The sequence below is a fragment of the Lytechinus pictus genome, chromosome 2 (genome assembly GCF_037042905.1).
Source record: "Lytechinus pictus isolate F3 Inbred chromosome 2, Lp3.0, whole genome shotgun sequence".
Lineage (NCBI taxonomy): Eukaryota > Metazoa > Echinodermata > Echinoidea > Temnopleuroida > Toxopneustidae > Lytechinus > Lytechinus pictus.
In genome coordinates this window covers 2,129,007-2,152,500 of record NC_087246.1, presented here as the reverse complement: position 1 = coordinate 2,152,500, position 23,494 = coordinate 2,129,007, and the positions used below count along the sequence as shown (strand labels likewise).

General features: G+C 34.4%; 1 protein-coding gene across 1 annotated transcript; it reads left to right on the top strand.

Annotated features, from left to right (window-relative positions):
- Positions 1-10,672: 10,672 nt before the first annotated feature.
- LOC129255019 (galactosylceramide sulfotransferase-like) lies at positions 10,673-20,545 on the top strand. The gene is made up of 2 exons (XM_064095896.1): positions 10,673-10,734; positions 14,121-20,545. Exons 1-2 carry the CDS (start codon positions 10,673-10,675, stop codon positions 15,211-15,213), a joined length of 1,155 nt encoding a protein of 384 aa, XP_063951966.1. The 3' UTR covers positions 15,214-20,545.
- The last annotated feature ends 2,949 nt before the right edge of the window (positions 20,546-23,494 follow it).

The window sequence follows — 23,494 nt, the reverse complement described above, 5'->3', positions numbered from 1 at the left end:
GATTATATCAGATGCACCCAGCTGACTACTGTTCTAGTCAATTTGACTGATTTGTTTTAAGAGTGACACCCCCCCCCCCCATTCCGTATAGACGAAATGATTATACTTGTAAGAATTCTCTGCACTTTGTAATTAACAAGTCTTCAAGTCGTGATAATTGGAAGTTTCTAAGATTGAGTTAAAAGACAATTTTCTGCCCGTCTTGCTAAATTGATTTTGTAGTACTTGTTCCCAATCGTTGTAGACAATTTAATTTCTCCGATGAGTGGAACTCAGCTTATTTTATCTACCTCTATATATGGTGGAACTCCTTGGCGAAATTAGAATATTATCATGAAATAAAAAAAGATTTCGAAGGCATGGATGTCATGAATAGTAAAATGAAATAACACTACAGAGACGAATACACAAGGCAGGCATATGAGGATATCATAATCTGTATATAGACAGCTGATGGACTTTTTTTGCTGTTGTTTTTCAGTGTAAGTATGAACATATAGAGTAGAATTAGAATTTTACTTGGAAATAAAATTAGTATTAGTTACATTGCTTCCTTCTTTTGATCGTTAATGGCATTGTCGGGGGGGGGGGGGGGAACGGTTTCAGAAACTATATCTGCTTAAAGTACTTTCATTTCGTTTGAAATATGATTGTGAGTCCATGCCGTAATGATTCCGGGTTCATGTATGTATGTTTTATTTGTATGTTTTATTTATTTTAATACGGGATAAAAAACCTGCTTTCAGCCGCAAGGCTGTTTTTCAGCAAGTCCGTACATAAAAGTTGAAAAACATAAAACAATAAATTATAAATCATGAACAATATAATAAATACAAACATTTGAACAGATATAAGTTACATTGTACATGATAAAAATAAAGATTTGAGATAAGAGAATAAGAACTAAAAAAGCAACAAAAAATATATAAATATATACACATTTAAAAACATAAACAAAAGTACAATCAATATACATGATAAAAAATGAAAACAATACAATGGTCAGAATCTCAGTCAGCAACATCTCTCTGTCTAATATCGCCTGTATCTTTATGCACAAAAAATTGGAATTCGGGTGACCTTTTTTTAATATTGTATGTTTTATTAAATAATTAAGTCATAATCAAGGTAAAATTACAATATTTACAACTTATTAAAACAGATCAGAGTAAAGATTTAAACTATAAACAATAGACATGATAGAATAATACAAGGCAAACACATTAACAACATAGCATTGTATACAGTTGTTACTTGCTGTACTATTGTATGGGTTCAAAAGGGCTTGAAATATCGAAGAAAAAATATCGAACTATAATAGCGATCTATTAAGCTCATTGTTGTATCAAGTTCTCCCAATTAATATTTATGTTAATAATTGATCGCTGTCTGTGGAATCATGTAGACTTCACGTTTAGTACAAAATAGACCCGATATACAAAAATACTATATACTCTTCCTTGGGTAAGTGGATGCTGCTGTGGTTTCTAATGCATCCGAAAATTGACCTCAATGGGGTACTGGTTCTCGAATATAATTTCTGAAGTGGTCGATATAATAATAAAATAATAACTCTAATAATCGTTACTCTTATTTACCCAGGGTAGCCACTCTCAGCTGTAAGCTGTTCTTCCAGCGGGCCCTACATAACATGTTATTATTATCCTTCTCCATTCTCATACGTCGAGCACCTGACAAGAAAGAAAGTCCCCTTTTTAAATTTTTTGGTATGACTCGGCCGGGGATCGAACCCACAACCCCCCGTTCATGAGGCGGGCGCTCTACCATGTCCGGTCATAATTATTGCTCATCCATAAGTTTGTTACGGCCCCCTTCGATCTCTGCATATTATTTGACTGTCAAGCAACAAAGAAATTCCATCTCGCTTTACAATTCTAATGTTTCTCTTATGCCAATCGCCCCTATTTATGTTTACATAAGCAACAGGCCGGGTAAAGAATACGATTTTTTAGATTTTGCCGTTGGATGTCTACATCGTGTTTCCCATCGCGCTAATATTGGTGTATGAAACAGTTGTTCTTTCCTTTATTAGGACCTTTGTAATATTGGGTAAATGGTTTTTACATTCAAGGTCTACTGACTATCATAGCCTGTATATTTAACACGTTTATCACATTGCGAATATAATTGAGAAACAGTCGCATTTTGTCATATTTATGTTTATTTTCACTGAATCAACTGATGCCCCTGGGATAAAAATATATTTTTATATTCGTTAATCTGATATACAGTTTGAAAAATCACATCGTGATATACATTAAGTAGCTTTGATAAGGAAACTAATCTTAATTTTGAAACTTGAATAATTCAGATTTTTAATCTAAAGTGGTCGAGAAAAGTGTACGCATAACGTGGCATGATGCCATTGGAGTTTGATTTTCACCCACATTATGAATTGTTGTAGTCGCATCGCAAGCTAATAAGTTCTTCCCCTCCCCTGATGTACGAGGAAACGAATCATAATCCCATGTGTTAATTGCATCGCCATGAAACATACCACTAATACATGCATGCTTTTAGTACCCCCCCCCCCCCGAGACAAGAACGATTTCACTCCAGTAGATAGCCAATTAATCTACATCCTGATCAGCCTCTTCAAGGGGACATAGCCATTCCATTATTGTACACTTAAGAGTAATGTGTGACAGGACTGTAATTATAGAAAGTTTGTTTTTCTTATAATATTTGAAAACCTGGGTATTGTGTAAATCGAAAATAGCCTTTTTTTTTCGTCGTGCATGGCTGACACATCTTTTGTCAAAATTGTGATCACTCAGCTAAAATCGCGCAATTATGTATGAAAATGTAAAAATTAGATAAAAACTACCTATCATCATTGTCAACTTCATTGTCATCTTCATAAGACGACTCTTGGCATTTTCAGCCAAAAAAAAATCATTAAAAGTGTTAATGTAAATTTTATCCATATCCTCAATGTACCTGGCGGACATTGTCTTTGAATACTATGAGAGCTCCCCGTTTAGAATAACAGTTGCACCCAACTGACCCTATAAACTAGTCATTTTTTACTGATTTACTTTTAGAGTGTAAAATTTATCGGGACCCATTTGACGTTCATTTTGTTGTGAAAACCTTTTTTTTCTGCTTTTCAAATTTACATCAGCAGCCCCACCCAAAAATCGTTCCCGGGGTCCTGTACAAGATAAGTTATTATTTTGGTCTCTGCAAACATTCTTTTCCACTTGCAATTTTTTTGTTAATATTCAGAAGAAAAAAAAAGACAAGAGGATAAACAGAAAATAGCTGAAAAACTAATAAACAAATGAAGTACGGTCGAATCGCATTTACAAGAGTGCAACATATGCCTACATTACAAGAAGTATAGCATCGCCTAGACATAACTTCCAACTTACTTTTTAAATTTGCTCAAATCATTCAGAAAAAAAAAATCAAAGAAAGTGAAGTGAAACTCCAGATACAATTTCCAAATCTTAGACCCTCGTCTGCACTCTCACGGTCTTGGAATTTCGATTGAATATCATGTGGTTTGCATGGATCATGATTGTTGATATATGGTTCGATTGGATTGCTGATACATATCTGAAGTTTCCGAATGTTGACTCAGAGAGAGAGAGAGAGAGAGAAGAAGGAGAAGGATAAATTATTCGATGATCTGAACGACGTACCTATATAGTATTGATATATGATGTTTGTATTGAAGACGATTACATGCACTACATAATCATGAAAATGTCTTGAGTTTATGAATGTTGACTCATAGTATTGTATTGGATTTAAGGAGGTGATCATAACATAAATGTTATCTGTAATGACTGTTAACATGTAAAGGACAAAACCCTTTCCTACATCAGGGGAGTGTTTCATCAAGATTTTTGTCCGACCAAGTTGTCAGATCTGACAACTTGCCTTGATTCTGATTGGCTGTGAGGCAGTGTTACTATGGTAACTGTCGTATAAAATAAGACTTGTCGGATAAACCGTCTGACAAGTCCTTCATGAAACACTCCCCTGACGTTGGATTCATACACATGGAGGAAGCAAGTATCCCTCCTAAACGTGTACCGGTAATTATAGTCATCATCATGGTAGTCAAGAATCTCTTCATTATGCATGGATATTTTGTAACAAGATAATAGTAATAGGGCCTCTTAAAATATCAGATTAAAAACCAACATGAAAATCATAACAGTATTAATACATTAGAACATTCAAATTAATTGAAAGTAGTATAATACAATTTTTTTTCCTCGAACAAAATAATCAGTATTAATGTTTGATTTTTTTTCTCGTTTTTACAATTAATTTTATTTGAAAGCATAGGAAAGTTTTCATACTTTCTTTTGTCTAATTTCATAATGTTAATAAGATTGTCTCGGCAAGTTTATTGTCGAATTTTTCCAGTACATCTCATTGTAAATTTTAAAATTTGGAACATTGCATTAGATGGAATTCATCTTCTAGAGGTCAAAAGAAGTGGGTCACGTGTGTGACAATTTGAAGTCACACACGTGACCCACTTCTTTTGACCTCCGACCTTGAACATTTATTGTTGTCGCAAAGAAATATTTCCAAATGATAATTGACCAAACATGATACTGTCATATAAACCTCGAATTGCTAAATCTATAAACTTTTGAGAGATATAACAAATTAAAGTGAAGATTTATTATAATTTTGGCCACACACGTGACCAAGTACATCTCCTCTTTTTCGAATGTACTGGATCTGCTACACAGTGCAGGCGCGGATCCAGGAGGGGGCCGAGCCGGCCCCGGCCCCCCCTATTTTTTGACAGCCTGCAGAAAAAAGTGTCCTCTTTAACTTGATAGAAACTACGAAAAACATAAATAAAAGTAAGAAAGAGGTATTATACCCATGATGTGTAATTTACAGCCTCGTAACGGCCGGCCCGACCCCGAAAGGAAACAAGACCGGAAACAAGAAAAAGGAGCGGGGAAGAATTGGAAAATAGACTTTATATACAAATGTTCGCTCCCGCTGCGCGCTCGCATTGCCTGTGTAATGAATCCCATTCAAGAGGATTAAATAACACTTAATATATCCAGTTCTGAAATCAATTTGCAATCAATATTTTAGCTCGCACCTCAACTTTCATTATTTTGTTTGATTTACACAAATTGTTATATCAAAATTTTCAGCTCGCGGTGCGCGCTCGCATTGTTTGATTTGTGAAATACTTATCCTCTCTGGAAATTCTTTCCAAAATTTGTCAAAATGCTCCTTTATCATGTCAGTATATCAACAAATTAAGCTCGTGCTTCGCGCTCGCATTTAATTGTTTGAGACACCCAGCTTGTTTTTTATTTAAATAAAAACGCGCTTAATTAGACTCTCCATTTTTCAGGACGGAATATAAAAAATTTTGAGCTCGCGCTTTGCACTCTCATTATTTAATTGGTGATACTTGTATCATCTTCATTAATCACTAAAAAACAGTCCTAATTGTGTCCCTTTTCCCGTTACTGTAATAAAATTTCGGCTCGCGCTTCGCGCTCGCATTGTTTAGTTGGATACTTATCTTTGTTCATGATTATAAAAACTGCTCAGAATCTTCAGTTCTAAGGACATGAAATATCAAAGAATTTTAGCTCGCGCTTCGCGCTCGCATTATATATTAAGACCACATGAGACACCTTATCTTGTTTATAACAATAAAAACTTACATGTAATTAAAGCTTAAGTCTTTAGTTAGGACTACCCCCTGAAAAACCAAAAAAAAAAATCAGGTTATAGCGGCCAATCGAGAAAAATGTCGATGAAAATATTTTTCGGCCCCCCCTATTGGCGAAAGCTGGATCCGCCCCTGCAGTGAGCTGGGAGGGGGAACTGAGGAGGTCGTTTTATGTTCTCTGGAATTGCAACACATTTACTGTTCTTCTTTGTCCATTTCCTCGTTTTAGAATATCGGACAGACGACTCCCTTTAATTTTCTCATTATGAAGTGAATCAAATTGAACTCGATTCCACCCCTCACATAGGCTTGAGAGGTACATGTAAATCATGTAGTTCTCACATTCATTATTAATGCAGCTTTCTTAAGTACTGTTAAAGCTGCTGCCTGCTGTATAATGCTCCTTCAGATGTAATTTAGTTTACGCTCCTCTTTCAGATAAAATTGAAATCTAATTAACTTGGAAAAAATAGAATGATAAATAAAGGGTATATGGTACAGTTGCGTACGAAGGGTGTGGTTATAGGAGTTCAACTCCCCCTTATTTTTTTTGATACCCGAAACCCCCCTCAAATTCAACCCCCCCCCCCCCCATAAAAAAAAAAAAAAAAAATCCTTTTTTTTTAGGTCTGAAACGACGTAAAATTTGTGCTGAAGACCTTTTTTTTTTTCCACGTCAATTTTTTTTGGGTAGGAAACACCTAAAATTGGTGGTGAAGACCTTGTTTTGGTTGTCAACATTTCATTCACCTTGAACCTCTCCCCCCTTTAAAAATATCCTGCGTACGCTACTGATATGATATATAGAGAGATATTATAGATGTAAGACTGTTTTCAGTTACCAAGTCGAATATATTAACGTCTCATAGAGAAGATTGCAAAGAATGAGAAAGAGAGATTGGAAAAGATGACAAGAAAATTTTGCTTTCAGAAGTGGATTCAGTGTTAAATTCGAATTTTTAATGAAATAGCTGCCTTCTTAGTGTTTTATGCAGCTCAGTAACACTCGAATATTCAGATCTTAAAGGGCCAATTAAATCCAGTCGATGACGACTGGTTGCGAAGCTTTGTATGGTTTTAGTTGATTTTTTTCCTGTTGATAACTTCTGTGAAAGGGAGCGTTATATGCTTTATATGAAATATATCCTAAAGGAAAGCGAGTTCATTAATACACTTAAATTTTTCAATGGTTAAAATACTTTTGACTTGAGCCATAATACGCATCGCATGTATATCAATAAGAAGAAAATACTGCAACAAAAGTATGTATCACACAAGGGCAAATTACAAGAAACAAAATAAAATGACATGTGATTAAAAGTGGTCAAATTTTTATATTTACGTCAACAATTATATTTCGTTTTACAATAGAAACTGACTAGTTTGAACACACCTTTTTAACCTTGCATACATCCACTTTTTTTTATATTACACTTTTTATTTGGTGGTTTATTGTACAATAGCCTGGGTTTTCAATTTTATATATGTTCTACATTTCTAAATAAATAATGGATTGTTAAGAACCTATATTGTTTGTAAATACGTATATACAGATTGAGAGAAGAAAATATATTATTTGAACATGCTACAACATCAACCTGTGCTAATACAAGAATATATAGAACTAGAAGAAGAACGGCCACCAAAACAACAACAATAATGAAATATGCAACATTATTATATAGCGCTTATAATACAACACTAGTGCCCGTATTCTGAAGTCAGATTTAATTTAGACCACGGTCCAACTCTGTGCTAAAATTATGGAAGCCAGACATTTTTAAAAATCTGCTTATATTGTATATCTCTTATGTTTACTATTGATAGGTGGATGTGATGGGGGAGGCAATTTGGGTGAAATGTGTACTAATGTAATGGGGAGAGTTGTTCGCAGGTGGCATCGCGCATCTTTGTCGCGTTGCCCGTGTGGGGATCTCCATGGCATTGGTGATCGCGGTATTCGGGTGCTCGTGGCTTTCTCATTGTTTGTCTGATTCTTCTCGGGCTTCCGTTGGTCTTTTTCTTTGATTTTTCTGTTTTCGCGCAAGCTATCTTGTTCTAAGGGTTACATTCTCCTTTAAAGTGACAGGTGATGTGTGGAGTTCACATTCATATCTATGCTATTTACATGTACGGTAATTCATGTTTCTGGATTTTGAGTTCTTTTTGTATTACTTATTTCTTTCCTGGGGTCTGGAGGCAAGATTATGCACAATGCCTGGCGATTACAAACTACAATTATACTTGGAATCTTATCGGTAAACATTAATTACTCCTCTATCTTGCAGGCCTATATAGCGGGCTTCCAGGCTCCAGAAATGAATGGGTATGCGTATCATTTACAGATGAAAAAATCTAAAATCTAGTAACTTGAACTCATGCATTGATACTTATTTACTTCACAATACTGGTGTATATTCCACTCAAGTTTATATTTTTGTGTTGTTTTGTTTTGACAATTCCCTTAAATAATATTAGTTCCCATGATAACCATTGATTTTCTACAAATGAACGACACTGTCGTAACTCCCATGCTGTAAAACTTTCCACCAATTATCTTTTCTCAAAATTTGGAACTTAGCGGTAGCTGGACCACCCCTCATCAGTATATTGATTCAACCAATATCATGCGTTCCATTGTCATTTTTGGATTACGCGTTTCAGCCATTTTTTGTATTTTAGGCTATGGGTATTTCCCTTTGAACACCTTCTATTCAGTTACAATCTCCATTTTATATACAGATCAAACCAATCTTAACAACACATGTACTAGTTTGCTTTTCATAGTTTTTCATGTACTATTATTATTCACATCTGCCGTGCGCCTTGGAATTCCTTCGGTATATTTTACCCGCCCTGCTCTCACGCAATTTGTGTTAACACATACATTTTATGACGAGTGGCCTTAATACATTTCATTCTGCGCCTGAACTAGCAACTATTGTTCAGAGAACTGCCGGATCCTTGCCATCAAATTATTCGCTGTCTAATTCTGAATCTTTTCAGAACCTTCAGTCAACTGAAGCATATCCTAACCCCCAAACTACTTAACTTAGTCTCGATTTCGAATCAACAACCGTAGAGGGTAACAACCCTTACTCTGACTACTTTTCTGAGCAAATGTTTTTCTCCAATTTAAATACACACAATGATAAAAATATAATACTTTTACAATATAACATTCGGAGTCTCAATAGAAACTTCGACCAATTAGAAGCATTTGCTAAACAACTAAAATATCAGTGGTCAGTGATCGGCATTGCAGAAACATGGCTCAAACACACTCCCTCCTCGCTTTATAATATAGAAGGATTTACCTTTGTCTCTAATAATAGAACTGAGAAACGAGGTGGCGGTGTGGGAATGTATATTCCCGACGGGTTTGATTTTACAATAAACGACGAACTAACCATTATATCAAATACTATAGAAACTATCTTCGTCGAATTACACTCTCCTCATAAAAAGAATATAATCATAGGTGAAATCTATAGACCCCCAAATACAAATCCTAAAGATTTTATTGAAACATTACAGTCATTATTATCAGCACAAATACTGAATAATCAAACATGCATTATTATGGGAGACTTTAACTTTGACTTACTCCGATGTGACCAAAACACTGATAGTCATGACTTTCTTAACTTAATGCTATCTAAACATTTCTTTCCAGCGATTACCAAATCAACCAGGATAACCGATACATCAGCTACATTGATTGACAATATTTTTTTGGAGGAACTTCAATTTTCAAGTCAGGAATTATAGTTAGTGATATCTCAGACCACTTCCCCATCTTTACATTGATACCTAATACTATTCTTAATCCAAAGCCTAAAACAAAAAACAATATAGGATCACGTGATCTGTCACTATACAACATCAACCGCTTAAAAAATGAACTCGATACAGTTGATTGGACTGCAATCTATCACTGCACTGATACTAACATCGCATTCGAACAATTCATAGAAATAATTATGCATCACTTTAACTCTTGTATCCCAATTCGAAAAAAACATTCAAATTATAAAAAACGCCCAAGGCGTCCATGGATATCCAAGGCTTTATTAAAGTGCATCAATAAAAAAAACAATCTATTTTATAAATATAAAAACAACCCTACTTCTTTGAATAAATCCAAGTATTCTTCTTACCGTAATATATTAACATCTTCGTTAAGGCTTGCTAAGAAGAACTTTTATTCGAAAGAATTCATTAAACACAAGGACGACATTAAAAGTACCTGGAATACAATAAACGATATTCTGAAAAGGAAAAAGATATCCAACCAAATACCAAAAATCTGCATAAATAACAATGACATTCTAAATCCCCTCGAAATTGTTGAGGAATTTAATAACTATTTCGTTAACATTGGCCCTAATCTTGCCCATAACATTCCCTCAACTGACATAGACTTTAAATACTTTTTAAAATCCCCGAATCCAAATTCTTTATTCTTTACCCCAATCTTAGAACATGAAGTTATCGACATTGTTAATAATCTAAAACAAAATAAAAGCCCAGGATATGATGGTATAACAAATCGTGTATTAAAAGAGATCATACCATACATTATTGCACCCCTGACACATATCTTGAATCTATCCATTACAAATGGTATCGTTCCACAGAAAATGAAAATCGCCAAAGTCATACCAATACTAAAGAAATGTGCCTCTGATCATCTTGGTAATTATCGTCCTATTTCTCTTTTGACCTCCCTCTCTAAAATTCTCGAAAAACTAGTATATTCACGTACAATGAAATTTTTAATATATCATAATATCTTATCTAATAATCAATTTGGCTTCAGACAGAAACACTCCACAACTCATGCATTACTTGTTTTCTTAGATAAGATAGCCCATGCCATAGATAACATGTCTCACACTGTTGGAATTTTCCTTGACTTCTCCAAGGCCTTTGATACTATCAATCATAATATTTTACTGCATAAATTATCCCATTATGGGATTCGAGGAAAGGCCTTGGAGTGGTTTGGAAATTATCTTTCCGACAGAAAACAATTCGTTAGTATTAATGGACAGGACTCTTACCCGAGATTAGTATCATGTGGTGTTCCACAAGGTTCCTTATTAGGCCCCCTATTGTTTATTTTGTATATTAATGATTTTCAACATTCATCTGATAATTTGTCGTTTATTCTTTTTGCAGACGATTCTAATATTTTTTTCTCCCACCGTAACCCCACCAGCCTCCTTGAAATCCTGAACGAGGAATTGAAAATGGTCCAAGCCTGGATTAATGCAAATAAGCTATCTTTAAATGTTAACAAAACTCATTATATGTTGTTCAGTAATACTATCAAATCTTTACCCGGTGATATATTGATTGCTAACACAAATTTAACTAAAGTCGATTCCACAAAATTTCTTGGAATTTATATCGATAGCAAACTATCGTGGGAATCACATATTAATTATCTTTGTACATTAACGGCTAGAAACACAGGCATTTTAAACAAACTTAAACATGATCTACCCCAAAAAATTTTATTATCTCTTTACAATACTTTGATTTTGCCCTATCTCAATTACGGTATTCTTGCTTGGGGTAATAGCAATAAAACTCAACTACATAGGTTGTTTGTCATTAAAAAACGTGCGGTTAGAAACATAAACAATGCTGGTTTTCTTTCCCATACAAGTCGTTACTTTCATGGAAATCAACTTCTCAAAATCTCAGACTTATATAGATATAATTTAGGAATTTTTATGTTCCAGCTATCCACAAATGAATAACCAGCCATTGTCACCTTATTATTTGTTAAACGAAATGTAATTCATTCATACGCAACTCGACAAAGTACATTTTATCATTTACCACTGACTCGAACAACCTTTGCTCAGAAAACAATTACTTTCTCAGGACCGAAGTACTGGAACGGACTATCCAAAGACATTTCAGACTCCAATTCATTGTTTATATTCAAACGTAAACTTAAACATACTTTTTTGAATGATTATGCAGTTCAGGCAGCAGTAGATATCTAAACCTTTCAGCAGCTCCATTTTACCTTCATACCTCCCTTTAAAACATTACTTTCCTTCCAGGGCGTGCCACAGATGTGATTAAACCAATTGGTACATAAACTTTTGCTTTTCTTTTACCTTGTTATTTTTAATAGCTATATAGCCTTATGTCTTATCACCTCCTTCCATTGGGGCCTATAACTCACAAGCTCTGCTTTCAACTTAGGCCCCTCCATTTTTCACTGATTTAAATTCTTATTGCGTATAACTTCTGTCTCAATAACGATTTATTTCAACTCAATATAATTATGTTATACTCATGTCAAGCATGTTAATGTCTGTATATGAATAATGGAAATAAACTAAACTGAAACTGAAACTATTTTGTTTCTTGTTGCTTTCATAATGAAGAAAATACTTCAAAACACATTTTATCAATCACAGACAATTTGAGTGTCAAATTAGTTAATAAATTGGATGTTTACTGTTAGGGATTTGTGCCCCAACTGGTTCTCTATAGATAAACCACAACTTTCAAACAGGTTTTAATTTAAACCTGAGTTTAGAATACGGGCCTAGGTCGTTAATGATTTTTTAAGATGAAACATTTTATTCAAGGGTTTCACTATACTAGAAAAATCTTTTTGTGAGATTGAATTCACGAACTTTCTAATCTTTTCCATGCATAATGCATATAACGAATGTTTGGGTTGAGAATAGATTGGAAAATTAGAAAAACATTTCTATATATAGACACAAAACATAAATGGTCCCATTATTGAGTTGACCCTTGTGGCATTGCTGATTTAATGGTTTAAAAAATGATCTTCTTCATGTCTCGAAATATGGTACCAGTGACCAGACCGTTGACCATGATCAGAGTTGAACCTTAATCGACGTTCGCTAAAACGAAATGTTGGTTGTACTACTCTGTCAGAGTATAGTAGGTCCATGGTTGTATACAGCCTTCTCAAATGTCTTCGAAATTGTAGAAATAGGTCGGTTTATTTCCACATCTAAATATAGGTTATTTTTATTTTGCAGCTTTGGGTTTCATGAGACATCATCAACGCTAGTTATTCTTGACTTGAATATAGTTCTATTTTGTACAATCATTTGTCGATCTGAATTGTAGTTATGTACTGTTTTGAAATGCTTGCAATTCAATTATATTGAGATGGGAATTATTAGATCTTAGCTTGGAGTATCAAAACATTAATAAAACAATTCAGCTACATTCCCCATTCTTGGGGGGCTCTCCAGGATTTCGTCATATTATCAGAGTTGTCCATTTTTGGTCTCACCTCCATAGCAGAGTGATATAGGCGCCGCTTTTCCGACGGCGGCGGCGGCGTCAACACCAAATCTTAACCTAAGGTTAAGTTTTTTAAATGACAACATAACTTAGAAAGTATATAGACCTAGTTCATGAAACTCGGCCATAAGGTTAATCAAGTATTACTAAACATCCTGCCTGAGTTTCATGTCACATGACCAAGGTCAAAGGTCATTTAGGGTCAATGAACTTAGACCATGTTTGGGGAATCAACATCAAAATCTTAACCTAAGGTTAAGTTTTTGAAATGTCATCATAACTTAGAAAATATATGGACCTAGTTCATGAAACTTGAACATAAGATTAATCAAGTATTACTAAACATCCTGCTTGAGTTTCACGTCACATGACCAAGGTCAAAGGTCATTTAGGGTCAATGAACTTTGGCCAAATTGGGGGTATCTGTTGAATTACCATCATGACTTTGAAAGTTTATTGGTCTAGTTCATAAAACTTGGACATAAGAGTAATCAAGTATCACTGAACATCCTGTGTGCATTTCAGGTCACATGACCAAGGTCAAAGGTCAATTAACTTTGGCCATAATGGGGGTATCTGTTGAATTACCATCATAACTTTGAAAGTTTATGGATCTGATTCATGAAACTTGGACATAAGAGTAATCAAGTATCACTGTACATCCTGTGCAAGTTTCGCGTCACATGATCAAGGTCAAAGGTCATGTAAGGTCATTAAACTTTGGCAATTTTAGGGGTAATTATTAGATTGCTGTCATTACTTTCAAATTTTATAGATATAGTGTATAAAATGTGGATATAGGGGTAATCAAGTTTCACTGACAAGTTTTAGGTCACATGATCAAGGTCAAATGTCCATGAACGTAGTATTGTTTTGTGAATAATTATTTTATAGTAGTTTTCAAAGTCAGCACTGCTGCTATATTGAATCGCGTGATGCAGGTGAGACCGCCAGAGGCATTCCACTTGTTATTTTTATTATTATTGCTTCTTCAACTTTTTTTCGGTGCATTTGCTCTGTTTCTTTTAATCTTTCCCAATAATGTTTGATCTTGTGATACCTGATTATACAATTGTTCATGAAACTTTATATTTTTTGTTCTTCACAGGGAAGTTCAACCTACAATTCACAACAACTGTACAGCAGGGTGCTGCCCTCAACACCGGATAGTATTTATAAAAACCCACAAGACTGCTAGCAGTACCACAGCATCCATTCTTGAACGTTATGGCTACCGCCACAATCTATCTTTTGCAGTTCGTCCAGCAGGTCATATTATCGCACAGAATGTACTCTTTCACCGATCCCTTGTCGCCGACTTTGAATCATCGACCAAGAACAGTTGCTCAAATGGTGACGGAGGTTTCGACATGCTGACGAACCACGCCAGATATAATAGACCAGAAATGGAAGCAGTGGTCCACCATGCCAAATACTTAACAATTCTTCGAGAACCAACGGCACAGTTCGAATCGGCCTTTGGCTACTTCCATGTAGCTGAAAAGCTTGGTTTGTCAAGGTTTGATAATCCAATTGAAGAATTCATGAAAAATCCAGAAACATACCTTAACATGAGAACTTTTGATTACTATTGGCAGTCTATGAAAAATCAGCAACTTTTTGATCTGGGTCTTGACCATAAAGACCACGATGACGAATACATCGTGGATTATAAAATACAAACTCTTGAGAAAGAACTTGACTTAGTCATGTTGACAGAGTATTTCCCTGAATCAATAGTCCTTCTCAAGAAGTTGCTTTGCTGGGACTTCAATGATATGTTGTACATGTCTAACGGAGTCCGGAGTAAATCACTGCGTTACTCAATTACACCTGAACTACGCGCGAAGATCCGAAACTGGAATTGCGCTGATGCCAAACTCTATGATCATTTCAACCAAACATTCTGGAAAAAGGTCAGAGAATACGGACCCGATTTTGACAAAGACCTCGCTACATTCCTAAGAAAGCAGCAAGAATTGGAGAATGAATGCATTGATTTAAGTGCAACGCAGGATATGAGCCGAGAAATAGTTTACCATTTGAAATCAAATGCAAGCACGAGGTGTAAAGATATTCTTCGCGGAGATGTAGATTATACAACCCTTATACAAGATCGGATGAGGGAAAATGGTCAATTGTCATCAAAATTCTCGTTTACATATCTCCGTGATGTTTATAATTCAATATTTCCTGTTTAACTGCTTGTTGTACCAAGTGCTGGTTGTACCATGAGCGATGCTATATAGATGGTAGTTAGAGGACAAATCTGAAATATCACTTGTTTTCTCTTCCACATGTTTTTTAAACAGTTATATGACTTGTTAAACAAGTTACGATGTTATCAATGTGTTTTGCGGGCTTCGAAAGTTTTCGAACAAATACAGTTATTTTATTATGCAAAAGTTGAAGGATTCGCCTTTTTCTGATGAAATTTGATTCCTACTGAAATACAATTCATCTGAATAACTTCATACGTGTTTACTGCGATCTTCATTTTCTGGAAATATTAGTTTTAGTCATGTTTTAAGTGAATAAATGAAATGGTATCTACGTGGTAAACATTTTGGTGAAATAAGCTCAAATGGTCCAGAATGCATTTCACATTTTAAAACCTCTAGAAAGGGTAAACGAGTGCCGTCAATGTCCGAACTCCTAAAAGTGCTGAAGCTTTCTTGATACACGAAAATCAAAGAGTTTGAGCGAATCGTGACAATTGATTCGACAGGAGTTATGACATTGGCTGAGCTCGAAAGGCCATTTTGAACCGGTTCTCCGGGAATTATGATTTGAAGGAAAAGTGATAATAAACGAGTAAGATTCTAAAAAATTGATGAAACATCAATGACTTTTTATAAGGTTTCAATGATTCCGAATTTCTGTTCCATGCATGTAAAAAAAAACACAGAATAATAACTACTGATTTTCAATAAGATCGCAATCGTTGCACATTACTTTGCTACAAGAAGATAATATATGAATAAAAAACATAATTATTAAGTAGAAATTCTCATGATTTTGTGGGATTGTAATTCAGTAGGGTTCAAGATGCATTCGAAGTACAGGGTTCCTTAACGTATCGTATGCTGCTGATTTGTTTTTTAATGTTCATTATTATGTGTATATCTTAGTAAGCAGGTTCAGCCCAGTATCCATTTTCCATTTACATGTATATATTGAGTATTAGCCTCAAATCGTAGGCCTATATTTATTTTGAAAGTTGTTTTGCAAGTTTGTATTGTTTTAGAGGTACATAATGCTAGTCACACTATACGACTCCAAACCGACCGATGGTATGTCATGTCATTGGTAATGACGTAATAGCTTTGATCGGTTTGGAGTCGGTTAGGGGGTGAAACTGCCATCATGGCCATGAATTTAGTATGAGGATTCAAAGTTTTTGCGGATTTTGACTCTTGTTAGTCTCATCCAAATTTTACAACAGAGCTCTTCTATTTCAAAGCAAACATCTAAGTTTTCTAACGGAAAACTATGATTTTTTCTAATTAGTAATGGTGCAATATTTTCTCGGCGAATATATATAATACTGTATTATGCATAACATATTGTATTTTCAGTGGTGCTGCATTCGCATAAATTTAATGACTGATATACCAGAATTAATGCATTTTTTTTGGAATGTCAAACAGTTGGTAATGGTATGTATACAATATTGCAGTATTTCTATGTATATACAACCTTCTTTTTATAATTTGTATCATTATCATGATTATTATGAGCTGATAATGATGATTAAGTATTCAAATTAGCCTGTCATTTTATGAAGGAATATCCTGAGGGTGACATAGCTATAAACGACTTACGTCGTATATACATGTACTATTCTTTCTAGTTTTATTTATTCCAGAAATTCACCCAGATGCAATGTCTCAATACATTGAGGTAGCTTAATGGCCAAAAACAGAAAAACAGAGCACTGCAAATTTCATCAAAATTTGATAAAATGTAAGAAAGTTAAGTCATTGCTAATTTTATTTGCAAACTCCCAATCATGTTGTGAACTAAGACCATGCAATATTCTTGTAACCCTGCCCCCGACCCTGCCTCATTTTGCTTGCATGACAGAGGCCAGGGGGATTCATAAAGCTGTTCTTAAAGGGGAATCCAACCCAAATAAAAACTTGTTTTTATAAGGAAAAGAAAAATCAGACAAGTTGATAGGTGAAAGTTTGAACAATATTGGACACACAACAAGAAAGTTATGAATTTTTAAAAGTTGTAAATATTGGTAATCACTATACCCATGGAGATTTCAAATTGGCCGCATATGGGACATCATAGTGATGTAAGGCAAGGACTACTCTTCCATGTACTCCAATACATATTATGGCTAAAATGTCATTTTTCCCAATAGATTTATTTCAAATCATATTTTTCTTTTATGAGGACATAAAACAATATACTACCAGGGTTATATTTAGATTACTGCCCCAGGGGAATGGGTACTCCCTGATAATAAAGTACATGGCCTATGGGAAAATTGTCCTTGCCCCTTGTCATAATTTACTTACCCAGTTGCCAATTTGAAATCTACATAGTAATAGTGATCTCAATTTCAAAGCAGCTATAACTTTTTTATTGCTTGTCCCATTTCTTTCAAACTTTCACCATTCCGTTTAATTTATTTTTCTCCTTCCCAACACAACATTTAATGGCCAAGGCTGGATTCCCCTTTAAGAGCGGATTTGGTAAGTGATGTTCACCATTTGTACATTGGTGATTATTTTAGCGCGTAAGAAAGGTTCACCAATCGTTCTTAAAGTCGCTCTTAACTTGATACGAACAGCTTTATGAAACACGCATCAGGAGTATCATCAACTGGCTGAAGATTATCACCGATGACATGTAGTTATGCCAATGATTCTGAACTTCTATGACGTCCAAATAATGTCACCCCTATGCATGTGTATACAATTTAGGCAGTGGACCAAATTATATTGTTTTTCTGTCCGGATAACTAGGCCTTTACTAAATTTTGGGGAAACAAGAAATGTCAAGGCATTTGAAAACATTGTAGCTATCATTTCTTTAATATCTAATTTTCATCGGCATCCCTAATTTAGTTAGCCAAAATCAATCAATTACATATATATATATATATATATATATATATATATATATATATATATATATATATATATATATATATATATATATATTGCTGTGTATAATTCATGTTGCCAATATCGTGCATTGTTGGCCATTAATATACCTGTCGTGAATAATGCAAAGTATAGTCAAACCAAAGAAAACATTTTGCAATTTTTACGTTCTTATCATTGTTGATCACGTTGTACTTTTGTGAATTAATGTTCGTCTTTGTCGCTCTGTTTTTTTTTTTTTTTTGCAGATATATTCTATGTTTATCGTATAAAGATAATGACAATGTATTAGCTTGTTAAATAAAACTTGATGGTGTATATCAGGATGCATTGCGCGTTGAAACTACCCCCCCCCCCCCCCCCTCTTCTAACTTTATGTTTGTGTGAGTGACATGTCTCCTAGGTATTAAAGGTTATCTCGCTTTGTTTATACTACATGCCTTTGTTTTGTAATATTACACTTACAGTTCAGGGGTTAGCACCATCGATTTACTCTCTCTCTCTCTCTCTCTCTTGATGACGTCATATGATGATGACAGAGGTGTCAATAGGTGAACAACATCCCGTGGAGTTATATCTATCATGACCTTGGTTATCCAAAGGAAATCAGACAATGGATTTTCATCTCAATTTTCTTGTGATGAATCCAGAAATTAGACACAAAGGGCGTCATAATGTTATTGAAAAAAAAAAAAAGAGAAAATATTAAATCACCAGTACAAGAACCTCGCTCCACCCCTCCCCCCTTCTCTCTCTCCCTCTCTCTCCCTCTCTATCCCTCCCTCTCCCCTCTATTTTTGCTTCCCCCCTCTCTCTGCCCCCCCCCCCTTCTCTCTCCATCTCTTCCTATCTTTCTTCACACGTCATTTCTCCTCTTACCCCCTTGCTTTCGCTCCCATAACTCACTAAACCTCGGTTCTTCTGAAATCCAAACGATCCTCAAGCCGAGTCTCTCATTTCTGAACTTGTATTCTCGATAACATCTTCAGATGGGGCTATTATGGCTATATAATTTTGTTACTTGAAAATAAATCAGATGAGCTTTAAAACCAATTATAGTCCATTTACCAAGCTGATGGAAGTTTCATTTTGTCATGTACTCTATACGCATTGAAGCATTCTTATTGCCCTGTTTGTTGATACTGTGAAGATGTATGGATAACACTTACATATAAGCTCAAGAAAATCACATTTTGAAACAAAAAATTCCTCTTGCCAATATAATCATAGGAGAAATAAAAGGGAATGAAGTTGAAAGATTCGAATAAGGAAGAGAAAGGAATAGAATCTTTTTGCGGATTTATGAAGAGTAAACGATCAATTTTAAATTATTGTGTATGGGTGTTTAAAAAAGATGCACAAAGATTTCGTGCAGTTTAACATTCCATTCACGATTTGCCATTTAATATTTTATGCCCTGGTACAGTAATTGATGTGACCCTTATTACAAAACTATAGGCCTATTATTTAGAACAATGGTTTTGGCATTTGTATGAGATTGATGCCAGAAGCTCAGTATGGTTTTTCATAGTTATAACAGTACAAGAAAACTATCGAATGATATTCAGAATTCTATCAGATAGGATTTACTGTGTACTATTTTACTTGTGCTTTACATTCATTGTAACATACGTGTTTTGCTCTTTGAATTTACTACTCCGAATATATGTATTCAAAGGTTATATGTTTCTTTTAAAACTTGGTTCAGTGTGTGGTTATGAAATAATAAATTGAAATTAAAACAAACTAACTATACATCCTCAAAATGGGGACAATAATAATTTTTGAGTGATTTTTTTCTATATATTTCTAGTACTGCATATTTTAACACTCTTCATGCTCTTAGACAAAAAAGGTTGTTTGAGGGTTTTGTACTTGTCCCGTATTCATGGTATTTGGAACCTTTGAAGATTCCCTGAAATGTTCTTACCTTGAAACAAGCATTTGGGAAATTTGTGTATGTTCTTTGTAAAATAAAGTTCTTGAATACGTAAAAAACCTTCATGTTCTTATAGAAACCCTGTTTCTCAAGGGTTCTACACACGGGACAAAGGGATCAAATTCGCACCTTTGCCAAGATTTTATAGGCCCACCATATCAGTAATTTCATTTTTTTTAATAAGATATGAAATCTATTTTTTCCTGCTTTAACGTAAAACGTAAAAGATGTAGAGTTTACCTTAAAGGGATTGGTTCCTAAAGTATCTCTCTGATCAGGGACTAAAATAGCTCTTTTGCATTAAAGAGTAGGGTTTCTTCATTATACTAAAAACGAAAAATTAATTTCGTGTACAAAAGAAATAGTGAATGTATGCTACCATCCACTCTCTTATAGTTATGCATAATAATCATCACCCATCCTATGTATACAGACTTTTATGTGAAATTATAAGCAAACTTAAAAAACACACACACATCTTCATTCCGCTTCTGATTTCGATAACAATATTGTGAATATACTTGTTTGACTTTCTAGGAAGTTCACTTTAAGTTGGTGTGGAATCGTTGTGGAGAAGCGGTTCTGTGTTAGCTCCATGCTCTCGCCATGTAGGGCCGTGTGTTAGAGTCTGGCCTTGGACTATGATGTCCTCTGGCAAGGCGTCTATCCACACTTTGTCACTCTCCGCCCATGTGCTAAATAAAGGGATGCTCCGGGCTGAAAACATTTATATCTTAATAAATAGAGTAAATTTAAAAAAAATGCTAAAAATTTCATCTAAATCTGATAACAATTAGCGAAGTTATTGAATTTTAAAGTTAAGCAATATTTATGTGAAAACAGTGGTATGCACATCGTCATGGATATTAATTAGGTGGGCTGATGATGTCACATTACCACTTTACCTTTTCTTATGTTATTACATGAAATCATGATTGTTTCATTATTTCATACATGTGTGAATGATATGTCTCCCATATAATGAAAAAAGTTGCAGCAGTGAATATCTAGTGCACTTAATCAGTTTTTAATCCAATGTTTAAAGCTTTTGAAGGAAAAAAATTGAAGAAACCTAATTTCATGTAATAAAATACAAAAGAAGAAGTGGGGATATGACATCATCAATTTGCTCATTGAATAGTATTCACGAAGACAAGCCTAGAACTACTTCACCGGAATAATGCAAAACTTTAAAATGTCATAACTTTGTTATTCCTTGTCCGATTTTGGTAAAATTTTCAGTGTTTTGTTTGTCATATTTTTCTTTATCTGGTAAAATCATATTATTGTTCAGACTGGAGTATCCCTATAAGTACTGGTAGGTTTCGAAAGCCTAGGTAGGATGCCGAACAATTGAGTTTGTTGTGTTTGAATGCTTCCCATGCTGGGATTGGAGAAGTCCGTGTGCTGGCTTGCCAGGATTCGATCATGACCGGAAAATAACAATACGTATACAGGGGCCGCGGAACGGTTTTCAAAGTGGGGGGCTGATCATGCAAAAAATTCACAATCATAATTTTTATGGTAATTTTTACGTTTTTGTACACGGTTTTTGGAAAAAGTGGGGGGGCTCAAGCCCAGCCACCCCCCCCCCCCCGCTTCCGCGGCCCCTGCGTAAAGCGCTTATAGACATCCGAGTCTCTCTGAAAATTATTTTATAGCATGCCATGGTCAATGACTATAAATATACCTTTCAATATAATAGTCATAAAACGAATTTGATAACGTTCGGTGATAAAAGTATTAACAGCTTTATTCAAAGGTCACAGTGGTCAACAAAAAATATTTTTCTATATAAAAGTAAGCTAATGTCTAGGCCTATCTGGTAGCATTTCATAAGTTGGGTATAAAAAAAAGGGGGAGGATGAACAAATTTCCATACAGTGATGTGGATGAATAATTGCTGCTACATCACAGCCTCATGGCCAGATTTGTTGTGTAAGGTCTCATTTTAAAGCTAGAATTATAGGCTGTATATATTATTATAAATTTACATCAAGTTAAGGGGCCGGTGGATGTGGGGAATGATAATGCTGACATGTGATGCTTAACTCATTATTTTCGTTCATTTAACATGTATAAAGCATTCATTTTGTTGAATTAATGTCACTAGATCTAATTAAATAACACAAAGTTATTATTGTCAAACTAAAAGACTTCTGGAATTATTTCATATCCCTTTACAGTTAAATTATTAATGATATGCCTACTGTTATTACTCCTGATTAATAAGTAGGAAAATGTCAGTCAAGATATACATCCAACAATTTAATTTTTTTTTTGCATTTCAAAATAAATTAGACATCTAATTTCACTTTGAAATTATTTAAGGATTACATACATCATTTCTAATTTGAAGTACATTCACAGAGAAGTCATATCAGTGATATGCATGCAGGTGAATTATACTAAGGAAATTTAAATGACAACTGAAAGATGTATTATGATGTCATAAAAATATGTCATAATATATAATAAGTCACAATTATTATGTATTGTGACTGGCAGCCTCACATCTCTGGTCATTTTAAATGCAAAGAACAACTAAATTTCATTTAAAATTTGACAGTTTTGAAAATATACAGGAATCTTCTACATGTGCATTTTATCTGCAAGACTGCAACCTAATAAATTTTGAAATTTGAAAATATTTGTCAATTCTCTAATATGTAAACTCATTTTATAGTACTTGCATCCTTGAGAAAAAAAACACTTCTATCCATGGGATAGTGAATTTGCCAGGACTGTAAGGGTGATAGTCATTTTCTGAAAAAAGGTGAAATTAAACATCGTTAGAATTAGATGTAATTGATATATGCATACAATCAGAGATAACCATTTTTTGTTATGGATTTAAGCATTGATATTATAAGAATAAAATCGTAAAATACTAGGGTGATCCAATGTATAGCATTAATTTTTTTACACTATTTTGTATGCAGCAGGTCAAATTTGAGAAAAACGCATTTGAAAATTCAAATTGACGTCAATGCATTAATAAGCTATCAATAAGTAGAAGAAAAAAAAGAAGAGGGTATTTTGGGATTAAACTTTTGTTATTTGAAGAATGGTAATATCTATAACATTTTTTTTTTTTAAATGACCAAATAATTTTTACCATGTTCGCGAAATTGGACCACCTATGATATGCGACCATTTCTTTTTTTTTAATATTAAAAACATGAACAAAATACCGTGCACATAATTGCTTTACATCACGTTTCTAGGCCCGCCCTGGTGAGCCGATATGAATGAATAAATATATTGTCCAAACCAATTAGAGTTGGTCCTTATACTACCCGATTAGTAGTCATGACTGTGATACCCTTTTACGATTAGAATTATGGCTTGGTCCTTCGGGATATAAATGTTAAGGTATGATATTCATCGTAGTTCAAGTATCAAGCATTAGCGATTTTA